The sequence below is a fragment of the Prenolepis imparis genome, unplaced genomic scaffold (genome assembly GCF_030444845.1).
Source record: "Prenolepis imparis isolate NDT839.2.m4 unplaced genomic scaffold, iyPreImpa1.0 SCAF_7, whole genome shotgun sequence".
NCBI lineage: Eukaryota > Metazoa > Arthropoda > Insecta > Hymenoptera > Formicidae > Prenolepis > Prenolepis imparis.
Window position 1 is genome coordinate 3670435 of NW_028141165.1, and position 17501 is coordinate 3687935.

Consider the following 17501-nt stretch of genomic DNA (forward strand, 5'->3'; position numbering starts at 1 on the left):
ATATATTCCTTTCACTTTTTCAAACAGAAATGTATATAAGTATTTTAGTTCGATGTGAATTCACTTATTGTGTATCAAAGATATATCAAAGATATAGATATATAATTTTTGTAATAATTACCTATTTATCATATTATCGCCACTTGCTATTAATGTTAGAAATATATTTAATCGTGTTCTTACCACTTAAAGGGATTGTGAAGAACTAAAACGAAGTTGATAACCAGTGTGGTAAAAACATAAACAATTTTTCTCTAGGTCGAACATAAGTCGTACATAAATATAGATAGATATTTTGTCGATATACATTTTTTGTAAAATCAATTTAAAACTACTTTCTCTCTTTCTCTTTGTGTGTTTGTATGTGACACACACATCTAGGGTGTCCAGAATTAATAATTTTTTTTTCCATTTACCCCAAAACCTTTTGTTTAATTTAAAACAAAAATTAATGATTTTTTCTGAGTGGTTAAATGTAGATTTCTTAAAACTGATTTTGCAATTTTGCGGCTTTAATGTAGCACTCATAATATATGTATGCAGTTTCTTTGTGTAAAGAAATCGATTCTTTCCTTGAAAATATCGAAGCACTATTAACTTCTAAAATATAAATAATTAAATAAGAAAAGCTTTTTGTGAACTAAGCTTTAGAGAAACAGATAGCTAACAAAACCCTATTTTTTAAATAATTGCGCAAATATGGGATTTAATAGTATTTTAATTTGAAGTTTACTTACGCAAAACATATGATATTTAAAATTGAAAAATTATGATGAATGATGATTTCTGCCGATATTCTCATTTAGTGTCAGGATTGCTTAATTTAATGACGAAATTTTATTTACAATGCAGATTTTTAACAATATGCAATTGTGGAGTTAAATACGCGATATCGTATAAAGGAGACAATATCGCTTTTCGAAAGTGTATTAATTAAAAATTTACTTCACGATTACATATATTACATTATATATGTATATATATAATTTATATTAACATAAACATGTTCACATATATAACACAATACGATTATAAATATATTTACAAAACATATTTTGGCAATGGAAATGTAAAGGGTATCATTGTCGAATCATTGGCATTAACTTCATCCCGTTCATAATCTAACTCAATAGTTTTTTCTTTCCACAAATCTTCATGTAGGGAAGACATAGCGCCCAACCAATTCTGAGTAAATAATACAATAAAATTTAACTATTGAAATTGCGTAAATTACATTAAAAATTGTCGTACCTGTTGACAATGATTCGCCCACGTATAAATCATTCTATTATCTACTTCCATAGATAATTTCTTCGTTTGTCGTAGCATATTTACCGCAGCATTTTTTCGCGACTGGATCATATAATAGTAGGCTTTCATCAACATATATCTGTGAACATTTCGGCAGCATAGTTATTTTAATTAAAAAAAAGTGATTTAAAATATATTATAATATTCTAAAATATGATTTCAAACATTATATTAAAAAAAAACATTTAAAAGAGATAAAATTTTATAATATTATCTCAATAGATACACATAGGTAAGATCAATTAATAATTCTTTTTAATACCTGGGAATTGCGATTTTTACAACCTTTATCATATTCTCGATATGTCTAAATCTATCTTTAATTTCCGCCATTGTGTTTAGCGCGTTGATGTTTCTGTTAGAAATTTCTCGCACTGCAAATTTGTGATTTTTTTTTTTATGAGAACGAAATATGAATACTGTCTAACGATTATTCCTACTCCAAAGAGTATTCCTACATTTTTTTTATTACCGTACAAAAGTAGCAGTCCCTCGAGTTTCTTCAATGCGGTAATTGTTGCCGCCACCTTGTGCTCATCCACCACGCTCTCGGCTGTTACATTTCTGCTGTTCCAAACTTTTACAGCTTCCCACTGTTGCGTTCTGATACACCTTTTATAACATAAATAAAAAAAACGCAAAACATCAAAAGCTTTGATTTTAATAAAGATGATAATAATAATTTATTTGTTGATTAATATATATTATAATTCACAAAGTAAAGATTTTCGCATTTACCACAGCCACATGGAGGTGAAATATCGTCTCTCCGCTTCGGGATCGTGCAGGCTGATTATGAACTCTCCTTCCGTGAGATAATATTGCTCGCAATTTCGAAATGAAAGGATCGTGATGCCAGTGTCGAGTTGTACGTCGGCGCAAATAGCGTAATACCATGTGCGACTCGATTTCTCCAAGTCGTTTTGCGACGCAAATTCTATATTAAATTTTTATGGATAATTTAGATAAGCTGCTGCATACAATTAACTTTGTACAATTATTTAATCTGTTATACAACTTATCATATTTGATACAGATTTCACTTGTTAATAATTGTCTATTTTTAATCATTTTTTTTATAATGATTTGACGCTCACCCAGTTCTCTCAACAAAACTACGACTTCCGAATGACGACGCGACATCATGAGCAAGTGCGCTAATCTCGGTAGTACAAGTGTTTTCAGAAATATGCAATTCATGGTTTGTGCCATCCTCGTCACGATAAAGCCGATTCTGATCGCTTTGCTAATCTCTCCTCTCAACCATCGCGAGAAAAATATTCCCGCGTAAAGTTCAGCGACGCCCTTGAGCTCTTGGAACTCGAGGAAGTCTCCTTTTTTCGCACATACATTGATAGCCTGTTTTTCCAAATGAGAAATAACTGACCTGCTCCAAAATATTAAAATAATTTAACATCACTAAAACAACACGAGCGCGTGTTACGCGCGCGCCATTCTTGGGGTTTATATTAAAAAGAATGATATTCTTAAAAAAATATTTTTTGAAAGAATCAGCCCATAATTGTCAAAAAATATTAATCGAGTTTAAAGTACCATATTATTTAAAATATATTATTATTTTAATTTTCATAATATATTATTATTTAAAAATTTAATTAGCAAATTAACGCCTTAATCAGCTGATGTATGTAAAAAAATATTAATAAAGCGTTAATTTGTTAATTAAATTTCAAAGTAATAACATGTTATACGAATTAAAATAGTAATATGTTGTAAATAATATATTATAATATTTTATCCTCGATTAATATTTTTTGACAGAAGTCAGCTGATAACTGTCAAAAATATTAATCAAGTTTAAAGTAGCTAATTTCTATCAAAAAATATTAATAAATCTTTTCTAATAAAAATTCATTATTTAAATCTTTAACAGAGAATTAAAAAAAATAGAATTTTCTACAAGAATCATGGGATCAAAATATCTGCGCTTCCATTATATTCGTGCGTCTATAAACAGCGTCTTTGAACAGCGGTAACGCCAAGCGCACCCCATACGTCCGCCACGTTGCGCGCCTCGCGCGAGACTGACGGACTGACGATCAGTCTCGCAATCGCAATGTCTCGAGAATCGAGAATTAGTCTCGCGCGAGACGCGCAGCATGGTGGACGTATAGGTTGCGCTTGGCGATACCGCTGCTTAGAGTCTTGCGATCAGTCTCGCGCGAGACGTGCAGCGTGCTAGATGTATACAGACGCGCGAATCTAATAAAAGCGCAGATATTTTGATCGAAAAATTCTTGTAGAAAATTCTATTTTTTTGTTCTCTATTAAAGATTTAAACAATTAATTTTTATGCATTGCATAATTAATTCACATATTTTTGTGCATGCATTGCAATCTATGCATAATAAAATATATATATTAATTAATTATGCAATGCATAAAAATTTAGTATTTAAATCTAAAACAGAAAATGCGAACAAAAAAATAGAATTTTCTACAAGAATCTTTCGATAATCGAGATAATCACAATATGAGACTAGTTACAATTTTATTGACGGAAAGATGTATTAATATTTTTTGATAGAAATTAGCTACTTTAAACTCGGTTAATATTATTTGACAATTATCAGCTGATTTCTGTCAAAAAATATTAATCGAGGATAAAGTTTTATAACGTATTATTTACAACATATATTATTATTTTAATATTTTTAACATATTATTACTTTAAAATTTGATTAGCAAATTAACGCTTTATTAGTATTGTTTGATATACATCAGCTGATTAAAGCGTTAATTTGATAATTAAATTTTAAAATAATATTATGTTATAAAAATTAAAATAATAGTATATTTTAAATAAAATGTTAGAGTACTCTAAACTCGATTAACATTTTTTGACAGTGATCAGCTGATTTCTGTATGATTCTCTTTAACATAAAATTGAGGAATCGCGCTGTGTCGTTCTAGTTTTTTTCCGAAAAGGCATTATCAGAAAAAAATTATCAGATTTAATAAAGCTGAAAATGTGAATCACATACATATAATGATTTTCTGATATCTGCGGCGAATTATCACTCCGCTAATTTTATGAAATTAAAATGGACTTGCTCTAATTATGTTATCTGATGTGGCACCTTTTTTGATAGACATGCGCGGTAAGTATCATGTTCGTGAACGAAGTGCAAAGCGTGACGAAATCTCTCGACGAATTTAGCGCAGCATTCAAGCTCCATATGGCTGCTAATCGTGCATGTTTCTTCATTCCCGTTGTTCCCTGCAAATATTTATTGCTAAATAATTTTATCAAATTCCATAAAATTCGACGCTGTAAAAAAAGTTTTAATATTACAAGCAGTAAAAGTGATAAATGCGAAGTGATTATTTAATAATTCGACTTTTCTTACAAGAAATAATCTATTAAAATTAAAATATTTTTACGGAGCAAAGCAATCTTTACTCTAAAAACTTCAAACATCAGGGCTAAGCAAATAGCCAATTGTTCGATATAATTCATGGCGAGTTCATCGGTGATGTCGATTTTCCAAGGTTTGGGACAAATCAGTTTCCATCTTAACAACTCGAGTTGTATCGTCGACTTCAAGTTAATCGAGAATATGTGTCGCGGAAAACGATAACCCAGATTGTCCATTGCCTCGTTTAATTTTTTCCTCGCTTCGGAAAGTAGACCACTTTCCAGATGGCATCTACTTTGAAGCGTTTGGATTTTTGCGGTGAGATAATGCAAGAATATCGATTCTTCTTCGTGGGTTTCGAACATCTGTCATTAAGTATCAGTAGAGCTTACTTGTTTAATTTTTTATTTTTAGTCTAGAATATTTTTATTCTTACTTGCTGAAGCACAACTTCAGCATCATTCAAAAGTCTGCGAGCTTGAGGTACGTTGTTATCTGCCAAACAAACCTCCACGAACTCCAAAATTGCCATCAAGATTATGTCTGGCTTTCCTAATGAAAACGAAACAGTTAAATTTGTGTGATTTATATATAAATAAAAAAATATATATAATTAATCATATAATTAATAAAATAAAAAAGAAATATTTTTTTTTTTTGTTACATTGTCACATCTCACCAATTCCTTGACAATGTTCCAACATTTGCGCATAGACGGTTATTAATATAAGATGGCATTGACAGTTGGCGAAGTCAACGTTAGAGAAAGTTTTGAGTGGTTTCCTGACTTTTTGGAAAATATTGAGACAAATCGCTGCTTTTTTCTCTTCTCGAATATCTTGCAGACAATAGGTTTATATATTATTAGGAGACAGCTTTATATATCAATTCATACATACAGTTGATATATTATTACATGATAAATATTTTTTGTTTTTAAGAGTCAGGTTCCTAGATCTATATGTATAGAACCAGCTAGTTTAGACTGATTTTATATAATGTATAGTAGATTTGATATAATATATAATATATAATATATATAATATATAATACCGTCGTTGTCTGCCTCTTCTTTGAGAGTGTAAGTTACTTCTTCAAGTTGATACGTTTCGGGAAGGTCAGTTAGTCTCCTCCTTTTACTACCTTGAGCGGTTATTTTGCCTAATAATCTTGCAAATTGTAACTCGCCACATGCCATACATCGTCTGGTATGTCGTTGAAGAAATTTTAATGCTTTGTTGTGTAATTCTATCTTATGATTTTCTGTGAGTGATCTTCGTATATAAAATAATACAATAGAATTTAAGAATAGCGATATTAGATTTAAGATATCTCAATATTAGCACCATTATTATAATTGATTAAGAACTGATTATTATGCGACAATAATAAAATTATCAATACCTGTAAGTAGTTTCACGAAACATTGACATTTTGAAACGTATTAAACCGCAAGATGCATATCGCGGCAAGTCAGCTAGTTCATCTGGATAAATTTTACTTTCATCATTATAAAGAACTTTAACGAAACACATGATTTCTTTATATAAACTTTTTAATATATATACCTGGTATTATGAGACCTATACAATCGCACGCAATTTCTGTTTCGACGTTAATCCTTTTTACATTTCTGTAAAATACCAGCGGTCTACCACTCGTAGTAAAATCACCTTGTGCGCATCCAAAAATTCGAATTTCGAAGAGCTTCTGAGTGGCTGTGACAAAAATAAATATTACCTTAAACAGTTTTTTTGTTGTTTCCTTTTAATCGCGTACGCGCACACACATAGTTAAATTGTGTAATTATTAATATAAAAGATAGCATACACTATTATATTTTCTAAATATACTTTAATTTAGAAAATCGTTATGTAATATTTTTTTATCTGTTTACCGAGTCCAATTTCTCTCGCAGATTTATCTTCCATTAGGTATCGTAACATGTCTCTATTAATAATTTCTCCCAACACTGACGCGCATTTTAGTAGTAGTTGATCCAATGGTGTTAATGAGTCGAAGAGCTTCAAGATCATTACTGGTATCACATAATATATAATTATATTATAATCAAATTTAATTGTTTTATATGGAAGAATAGACAATCGTACACAATGTGTCTAAAAAATTATATATATAATAAAACATTAAATATGTCCTGTTTACAAGAAAATAAAGAAAAAATATATTAAAATGTATAAATGTATAAATGTGTATGAATATTCTTTAAAATTGTGGACGTCCATGCGTGAACTAAATGAATAATGATCATTATTTTTACCATTCATTGTCATCTCAGCATTTCCCACCTCTGGCATAAAACCTTTCGCGAATTTGCAAACGGCGATCTTTTCTTCATCATCAATTGTTTCTGCTTTATGGACAGTTTGCAGATGCAGCGGAGATATTGGACCATTCTGAAATTAAAATTACATATCATTTGTTAATTACTTATAAAATCATTAGAACAAAAAAAAAAAGAGAAAATCTCTCTTTTTCTCTTACTCTATAACTTGTCTGATACATCTTCCATTTATCTGAACGATCTGCGTCGTTTTTATCGTTTTTTCTCACAATGTCCTCTGAGTCAAATCTAAATAATTATTAATTGTCGTGCATTTCTAGTAATTTTATATTACTATAATTACTATTAATATATATATTAATATTATAATTTAATATATTAATATTATATTTGTAAATATTATCAAAGAAAAATGTTTGTTAAAGTGTCATCTACAATAAAAAGATATAAAAAATTATATTTTATAAAAAATATCATAATATTTTAATTTTACATAAAAAATTCTTAGACAAACTAATAAGAATCTAAAATTAAAATTAGACCTTTTTAACGTAATAATGGGAGGAAGCACATATCCCATTTCTTCGGCTATTGTTTTGCGGACATACACTGTCAAAAGACTGCCAGATTGGATAAGGCTCACCAAGTAACTTTCTATCCATCCTGGGTTACCAAAACTTTTTTCTTGGATCACTCTGGACAAACACAATGGCATATACATATAGATGCACAAATCATAAATGCAAGTAAAAATCTATGTATCTTTCATTTTTTGAAAAATTTGCATATTTAAATTGATTAACTTTTCGAGTTCAGGAGGAATTCCGTACACATGAAGAATCTGACACGCGAGTGCTGCGTGATACCACTTGTCTATGTGATTCAATTCGATAATCTGTCAATAGTAACAATTTACATACTTATGTATATGTTTCTTTACAGGTAGAGTGTAGTATTTGTAGAGTGTAATACTTCGAACAATAAGTATAACATTTTTTAATTTTGTAATATTCATACCCGTGCTCTTTCCAAAATAGCGGGATGGACTTCATATTCGCCGCTGAGCTTGTGCCCAATTGTGAGAATAAAAAAGATCATATTCCGCTTGGTCAACGTGCGAAACAAGAACATGGATTCATTATCTCCGTACTGGGCATCATCGATGATCATCACCCATAGCTCCCTGAAGCAGTGTTTCAACAGCTTGAGCAAAAACTTCTTCAACACCTTGCGCTTCTGCTCCGCGGATAGTGTTTTGTAACGCGGGCTCATCGTGAAGTGAACATTGAAGAGCTGATTTAGGGAGCAGAGAAAGTCGGGTTCGCGTACCGGACCTAGTTGTGATATCAATCTATCCTCGCGTTCTCTCGAACTCGTGGCAATGTCAAAATTAAGCGGCTTGGAGAAGATCATGTGAATCAAATTGTAAGGAGTCTGTGCTAAGAGAGAAATCATTGGTTTCCATCTAGTTCAGCATCGATCTTCAAAATTTGATTGAAATAATTAATAACAATTAAATATATAGATAAAAAGTTATACTTATAAACTTATACAATTTTTAACTAAAATATAAAACATAAATATTTTATGTATTTTATATATTTCTGAAATCATAAATTATAAACCAAATAAAAGCAGAAAAATTTTGTCAACCTTAGCGTCGCTCATCACCAGAGAGATATAATGATATGGTACATCTGTAGGAATATTCTGCGCGATTTCATCCAATAATCTTGTCTTGCCGATTCTCGGCTCGCCTCTGATAATTAAGAATAAATTTAAAGATTCTTAGCACTGTTGGAAATTAACATACTTATAAAAATTAAAAATGTTTAAGATTAAGATAGAGACTTACTTTATAACTAGCGTGTTGTATTCGGGTTTTAAATGCTGCGTTGTTTTGTCTTTAGTGGAATATTCTAACAGATTCGTCAGTATCTGTTGGAAAATCTTGATCTCTACTTCTCGGCCGAGCAAAGGATAATTGCTCCATGTTAATTCAGGCGAACTAAATCTGCAACGATCCATCGACTTATCGCATTGATGAGAAGTAACAGTAAAGATAAATAATAATTACTAGAAAATTACTTCATCTGCTCCTGAAATTCGTAAACAGGACCGATATTCGTGATTCCTTTCAGATGTTTCGGTTCTTGCAGTATAAAATGTCTGGCTTCAAGACGAGAGTGCAGGAAACTCTCACGATCGCACACCACCTAAAAAAATAAAGAATATTATAAAAAAATTAAATCAAAAGAGTATTTTTGTCACTTTTAATCGCTATGCTAAAATTTGCTCTGCTAAAAAATAATATGTTCCAATAACATCCTCATTATCTCAGCTTTCTATTTTCAATTTAACTTTTAATTATGACTTAATATTGATCTATTTAGCGTAATATAATTAGAAGACATGCACTAGGAATAATTATCCATTTCTTATAATAGTTTCTAATTACTTTATTATTGTACGCGACCATCAAACGCGCCGCTTTGTTCACTGACATTCCGATGACGGTATATTCCCTCCGTAAAACGTGACCGATCACACCGCAATACGTCATCCCTGTAGTAACGGCAATCGTCACAGATTTTATATTCTTCATCGCTAGAAGATCCTCTCGCAGTTTGCTGGCGCATCTCAATCCGATCTGCGATTCTAACTCGTGTTTGTCGCCTCGCAGTCCGAATATGCAGAGGAATATCAAGTCCTTGTCGAAGAGGGACGTTTTGTTTACGCATCCGTTCATTTCGCTGATTAGCCTTGTTGCATTTATTTATGAACAAAACTATGTATAAATAGCTGCTTCTAATCTAACAAATAATAAAGAAGATTAATTTTGTAATTGCGCTTACCCGCAAACTAATTTATAAGCCGTATTAACAAGCGAGACCAATCTTCCCTTATGCACATCCGCCGTGATGACATTGATGAAGAGTATGACTACCTGTCTCATCTCTGTAAGATGCTCCAATGGCTCGTCCAATTCCACGGATCGTATCACTGGTCTGGGTATGTAGCTTCTTAACGAATCTTTTAATTGCGCTTTAGCTACCTTGATGACCTTCGGCCTCACTGTACAATTCGTAATTTACCGGACGTGATCTTCATATTTTGAAATAATGTAAGAAAAAAGAGTAACGCGACGCGGATGTTGTATATTTATTGTTTCCATAAAAATAATAAAGTGTAATAGATAAATTAGAATAGATAAATAAATTAGAAGAGTGCTATATATTCTTGATATTGACTCGTGTAAATTTAAAGATGGAAATAAAAATAAATAAATAATTTTTATTTATTTGCACGACGTACGAAAAAAATTCAAAGTTTTTAATTTACTGTAAACTCACGACTATAATCGATTTGTTCAAAATTATGTTCCCTCCAACTATTTTCTATCCGTTCCGTTAAGGATACTGCACTACTCACACTGGAATCGAATGATATTAAATTGTAAAAGCCTCTGCGACGAAGTTGTTCATCTCTGTCATCTAGTGATTAAGATTGTGCGCGTTATCACTTGAAAGAAGATGGAATACTTCTATTCCACATTTAAAATATAAAATTACGTGCCTTCATCAACGTCATTATGTACATCAAGAGTCTTAGACTGATACCACATTGCCGAACAGGCTATGATTAGGGTATGTATGCCATCAGCTAACTTTTCGTGGATATACTCATTAGGATTTGCCCATTGCCAGCTACTGGGTGCCACGAGAATATCGCCACCTCTAAATAGAAGTTGTAATATTAAATTGGCATTTTTTTTTATTAATGTTTCCATAAAACTAATTAAATGTAATAGATAAATTTAAAAAAACGCTATATATCCTCTTGATATCCACTGTATCCTCATATAAATTGATATCCACTGTATCCTCTTATAAATTTAAAAATAAAGATCAAAATAAAATAATTTTTATTTATGTTTACGACGTATAAAAAATTTAAACTCTATATAATATTACCGACATAATCCTTCGGCGTGTTTTACATCCCAGACAGGTTTCCCAGTGATAACATAATACGACATCGTATCTGGATCTCCAATAGATGTGAAGTACGTTTTTCCAGAAGCAATGGCAAGTTTTACTATCGTAAATATAAGGAACATAACTTTTGGAAATATTCGACTTTGCTATATGTATATATAATCATTAATTGCTTTTTTTTTATATAACAAAAAAAAACAAGATCTTTAATATAATTTTTAATTAGTAATTTTGATAACATCGACTTTCTAAAACGCTAAAATTCGACACTTTTGCCGAACTTTTAACGCATCTGAACCTTTGAGCGTTACGCCAACGTCGGTGTCGTAAGTTCCGAAATGTTTCTGTATGACACACGCGGTTTGCATCGCTTCCGTCGCGATATCGCGCATAATCATTCCGTCATGAAGCTTCCACATTACTATAAACGCGTCGCCGGAAAATTTCACTACGTCGCCGTTATGCGAAAGAATTTCCTGCACCATCGCACCGATGTAGCTGTTCAAGGTTTCCGACAATTTGGATGGACCGCCGACACCGGTTTTCGTATATTTTTCCGTGAGATCTGTAAAGCCTGCACGCGTAGAATTAAAATTACGTGTGATAATGTTATGACAATGATAATTTAATTGCGCAATTAATATATAAAAATAATCGAACAAATGGCTGAATAATCCCCAACCTGAAACGTCACCGAGCAATAACGTCGTATAGTATTCTCTGGTTTCGTAATTGTCATAATGATCGAGGACCTCATCGGGGCACATAGACGCGAATATTTTAGTATGTTGCTCCAATCGAAGACGCGAGGATCGTTCTGCATCATAGATTGTCAATTAAACACACCTTAATTTTTATTATAAATTTTTAAAAATTAAATTACACCTTGTTATAGACGTACTAAAATGTACATATATATATTCGATACTTTGTGTTATAATATTTAGCGCGATAATGTAATATCGAAATCGGTAATCACACACAAGTAATAAAACTGATAAACTATGTTTCTTTGTAACATATAAATTAGGTTACATCTTATTAACTCAGACGTAATGTCTTTTTAAGGTGTTCAATTCAACCTACCTTCTATTACTAAAGAATTCATATTTCTCTTGTCACTTTACTTTACCTATTATATAATATAATCTAAAATCCTTAAATTATTTAATAAGATAATTTCTTATATAAATCCCATTAATTCTTATCAATTAATTCACAATTAAAATAATAGAAGCTCTATCTCTATTTAGACAAATTAGATGAAAGTCTAAAAGAGAAAACTTCAGATATTATATATGTTACTAAAAAACATAAGCACGCGCATTTCTTTATCAATTTTATATTACTAGAACAACACAAGCGCGCGCTACGCGCGCGCCATTCTTCGGTTTTATGTTTATTAAAAAATAATATAAAATTTGTTTAAACTCGATTAATATTTTTTCATAGAAATCAACTGATTAAAGCATTAATTTGGTAATTAAATTTTAAAATAATATGTTAAAATATTAAAATAGTAAAATGTTGTAAAATTGTAAATAATATGTTATAATATCTTATTCTCGATTAATATTTTTTGATGGAAATCAGCTGATAACTTTCAAAAATATTAATCCAGTTTAAAGTATTATAACATATTTAAAACTAATATTATTATTTTTTTAAATTTTATTTTGAACAAACTGTCAAACTGCTAATTCTCGCTATAACAGCCTCTCGATGCTACGAATATAACATAAAACGCGAATCTTGACAGCCAATAAGCATCGCGGAAAAGCGACAACAATAAGCTTTGATATATGCGAGTATCGATTTTACATATCTTTTTTAGAAAAGAAAATAATTCAATCTTTTTGTCACGCAATTACTCTGCCATGAGCATAAAATATTAAATTCGAGTCAAAAATAATAAAAAATAACTCGCACTTTATATATCGTAATTTTATTATGCGCAAAGTAAGAATGTAGAGAAATTAAGTAGTACGAGTCAACAATTTCTCAGTACGCCTTTTCGTCGCGCAATCATTTAATCATTAACATAAAATTATAAATGCATGAATAGTGTATTGTTTGCAGATTATTTTGGTACCATAAGCATACAAGCGTAGTACCTTTTTAGTTTAATATACGTAAAATGAATCCGCGGTTTAAAAATTTTAATTTTCAGTATTTTGAATAGAGCCAAAAATTAATCGTGTATAAGTTTCAATAGTGTATTGTTTGCAGATTATTTTGGTACCATAAGCATATCAGCGTATTACCTTTTTGGTCTAATAAACGTAAAATGAATCCGCGTCGTATGGGGTCCGCGGTAAAAAAATTTAAATTTTCAATATCTTTAAACAAACCAAAAATTAATTTTTCATAAATTTTAACTGTACATTGTCTGCACATTATGTTGATACCATTAACATACCAGCCAATAAACTTTTTGGTCTAATATACGTAAAATGAATCCGCGCCGTATGGGGTTCGCGGGTAAAAAATTTTAATTTTCAATATTTTAAAGCGAGCCAAAAATTAATCTTTCATATATTTCAACAGTACATTGCCTGCACCTCAAAAATTCATCGATTATACATTTTAATAGTACATTGATTACAGAATTATTTGGTATCAAGCAGACACCAAGCGTACAAATTTTTTAACTTGATATGCATAAAATAAGGTTGCGTCGCATAGGGTCAGCGGTAAAAAAGTATGGATTTCTAATATTTTAAGACGAGCCAAAAATTCATCGATTATACATTTTAATTGTACATTGATTACAGAATCTTTTGGTACCAAGCAGACACCAGCGTACAAATTTTTTAACTTGATATACATAAAATAAGGTTGCGTCGCATAGGGTCAGCGGTAAAAAAGTATGGATTTCTAATATTTTAAGACGAGCCAAAAATTCATCGATTATACATTTTAATAGTACATTGATAACAGAATCTTTTGGTACCATGCAGACACCAGCGTACAAATTTTTTAATACGATAAACATAAAATAAGGATGCGTCGCACAGGGTCCGCGTCAAAAAAGTATGAACTTCTAATATTTTAAGACGAGCCAAAAATTCATCGATTATATATTTTAATAGTACATTGATTACAGAATCATTTGGTACCAAACAGACACCAGCGTACAAATTTTTTAACTTGATATACATAAAATAATATTGCGTTGCATAGGGTCAGCGGTAAAAAAGTATCGATTTCTAATATTTTAAGACGAGCCAAAAATTCATCGATTATACATTTTTATAGTACATTGATAACAGAATCTTTTGGTTCCATGCAGACACCAGCGTACAAATTTTTTAATACGATAAACAGAAAATAAATATGGGTCGCACAGGGTCCGCGTCAAAAAAGTATGAATTTCTAATATTTTAAGACGAGCCAAAAATTCATCAATTATACATTTTAATAGTACATTGATTAAAGAATCTTTTGGTACCAAGCAGACAACAGCGTACAAACTTTTTCATTTGCTATAAATAAATTAAGGATGCGTCGCATAGGGTCAGCGGCATAAATGTATTAATTTCTAATATTTTATGACGAGCCAAAAATTCATCGATTATACATTTTAATTGTACATTTATTACAGAATCTTTTGGTACCATGCAGACACCAGCGTACAAATTTTTTAATACGATAAACATAAAATAAGGATGCGTCGCACAGAGTCCGCGTCAAAAAAGTATGAATTTCTAATATTTTAAAACGAGCCAAAAATTCATCGATTAAACATTTTAATAGTACATTGATTACAGAATCTTTTGGTACCAAGCAGACAACAGCGTACAAACTTTATCATTTGCTATAAATAAATTAAGGATGCGTCGCATAGGGTCAGCGGCATAAATGTATTAATTTCTAATATTTTAAGACGAGCCAAAAATTCATCGATTATACATTTTAATTGTACATTTATTACAGAATCTTTTGGTACCATGCAGACACCAGCGTACAAATTTTTTAATACGATAAACATAAAATAAGGATGCGTCGCACAGGGTCCGCGTCAAAAAAGTATCGATTTCTAATATTTTGAGACGAGCCAAAAATTCATCGATTATACATTTTAATTGTACATTGATTACAAAATCTTCTGGTACCAAGCAGACACCAGCGTACAAATTTTTTAACTATATATACATAAAATAAGGTTGCGTCGCATAGGGTCAGCGGTAAAAAAGTATGGATTTCTAATATTTTAAGACGAGCCAAAAATTCATCGATTATACAATTTAATAGTACATTGATTACAGAATCTTTTGGTACCAAGCAGACAACAGCGTACAAACTTTTTCATTTGCTATAAATAAATTAAGGATGCGTCGCATAGGGTCAGCGGCATAAATGTATTAATTTCTAATATTTTAAGACGAGCCAAAAATTCATCGATTATACATTTTATTAGTACATTGATTACAGAATTATTTGGTACCATGCAGACACCAGCGTACAAATTTTTTAACTTGATATACATAAAATAAGGTTGCGTCGCATAGGGTCAGCGGTAAAAAAGTATCGATTTCTAATATTTTAAGACGAGCCAAAAATTCATCGATTATACATTTTAATACTACATTGATTACAGAATCATTTGGTACCAAACAGACACCAGCGTACAAATTTTTTAACTTGATATACATAAAATAATATTGCGTTGCATAGGGTCAGCGGTAAAAAAGTATCGATTTCTAATATTTTAAGACGAGCCAAAAATTCATCAATTATACATTTTAATAGTACATTGATTACAGAATCTTTTGGTACCAAGCAGACAACAGCGTACAAACTTTTTCATTTGCTATAAATAAATTAAGGATGCGTCGCATAGGGTCAGCGGCATAAATGTATTAATTTCTAATATTTTAAGACGAGCCAAAAATTCATCGATTATACATTTTAATTGTACATTGATTACAGAATCTTTTGGTACCAAGCAGACACCAGCGTACAAATTTTTTAACTTGATATACATAAAATAAGGATGCGTCGCACAGTGTCCGCGTCAAAAAAGTATGAATTTCTAATATTTTAAGACGAGCCAAAAATTGATCGATTATACATTTTAATAGTACATTGATTACAGAATCTTTCGGTACCAAGCAGACAACAGCGTACAAACTTTTTCATTAGCTATAAATAAATTAAGGATGCGTCGCATAGGGTCAGCGGCATAAATGTATTAATTTCTAATATTTTAAGACGAGCCAAAAATTCATCGATTATACATTTTAATTGTACATTTATTACAGAATCTTTTGGTACTATGCAGACACCAGCGTACAAATTTTTTAATACGATAAATATAAAATAAGGATGCGTCGCACAGGGTCCGCGTCAAAAAAGTATGAATTTCTAATATTTTAAGACTAGCCAAAAATTCATCGATTATACATTTTAATAGTACATTGATTACAGAATCTTTTGGTACCATGCAGACACCAGCGTACAAATTTTTTAATACGATAAACATAAAATAAGGATGCGTCGCACAGGGTCCGCGTCAAAAAAGTATGAATTTCTAATATTTTAAGACGAGCCAAAAATTCATCGATTATACATTTTAATAGTACATTGATTACAGAATCATTTGGTACCAAACAGACACCAGCGTACAAATTTTTTAACTTGATATACATAAAATAATATTGCGTTGCATAGGGTCAGCGGTAAAAAAGTATCGATTTCTAATATTTTAAGACGAGCCAAAAATTCATCGATTATATATTTTAATAGTACATTGATAACAGAATCTTTTGGTTCCATGCAGACACCAGCGTACAAATTTTCTAATACGATAAACATAAAATAAATATGGGTCGCACAGGGTCCGCGTCAAAAAAGTATGAATTTCTAATATTTTAAGACGAGCCAAAAATTCATCGATTATACATTTTAATAGTACATTGATTACAGAATCTTTTGGTACCAAGCAGACAACAGCGTACAAACTTTTTCATTTGCTATAAATAAATTAAGGATGCGTCGCATAGGGTCAGCGGCATAAATGTATTAATTTCTAATATTTTATGACGAGCCAAAAATTCATCGATTATACATTTTAATTGTACATTTATTACAGAATCTTTTGGTACCATGCAGACACCAGCGTACAAATTTTTTAATACGATAAACATAAAATAAGGATGCGTCGCACAGAGTTCGCGTCAAAAAAGTATGAATTTCTAATATTTTAAAACGAGCCAAAAATTCATCGATTAAACATTTTAATAGTACATTGATTACAGAATTTTTGGTAACCAAGCAGACAACAGCGTACAAACTTTATCATTTGCTATAAATAAATTAAGGATGCGTCGCATAGGGTCAGCGGCATAAATGTATTAATTTCTAATATTTTAAGACGAGCCAAAAATTCATCGATTATACATTTTAATTGTACATTTATTACAGAATCTTTTGGTACCATGCAGACACCAGCGTACAAATTTTTTAATACGATAAACATAAAATAAGGATGCGTCGCACAGGGTC

General features: G+C 30.9%; 1 protein-coding gene across 1 annotated transcript; it reads right to left on the reverse strand.

The window, feature by feature from the left end:
* Window positions 1–966: 966 nt before the first annotated feature.
* Window positions 967–12102, reverse strand: LOC145938159 (adenylate cyclase type 10). Its single transcript, XM_083041574.1, has 30 exons — window positions 12081–12102; window positions 11677–11811; window positions 11293–11568; window positions 10971–11094; window positions 10569–10733; window positions 10350–10483; window positions 9852–10071; window positions 9455–9758; window positions 9085–9212; window positions 8852–9010; window positions 8650–8755; window positions 8014–8430; window positions 7800–7891; window positions 7539–7691; window positions 7197–7284; window positions 6973–7108; window positions 6589–6729; window positions 6260–6409; window positions 6096–6177; window positions 5745–5965; window positions 5371–5529; window positions 5128–5243; window positions 4736–5056; window positions 4413–4552; window positions 2409–2698; window positions 2050–2248; window positions 1784–1923; window positions 1574–1685; window positions 1252–1390; window positions 967–1185 (listed from the first exon to the last, which is right to left on the reverse strand). Exons 1-30 carry the CDS (start codon window positions 12100–12102, stop codon window positions 1042–1044), a joined length of 5013 nt encoding a protein of 1670 aa, XP_082897700.1. The 3' UTR covers window positions 967–1041.
* Window positions 12103–17501: the final 5399 nt, after the last annotated feature.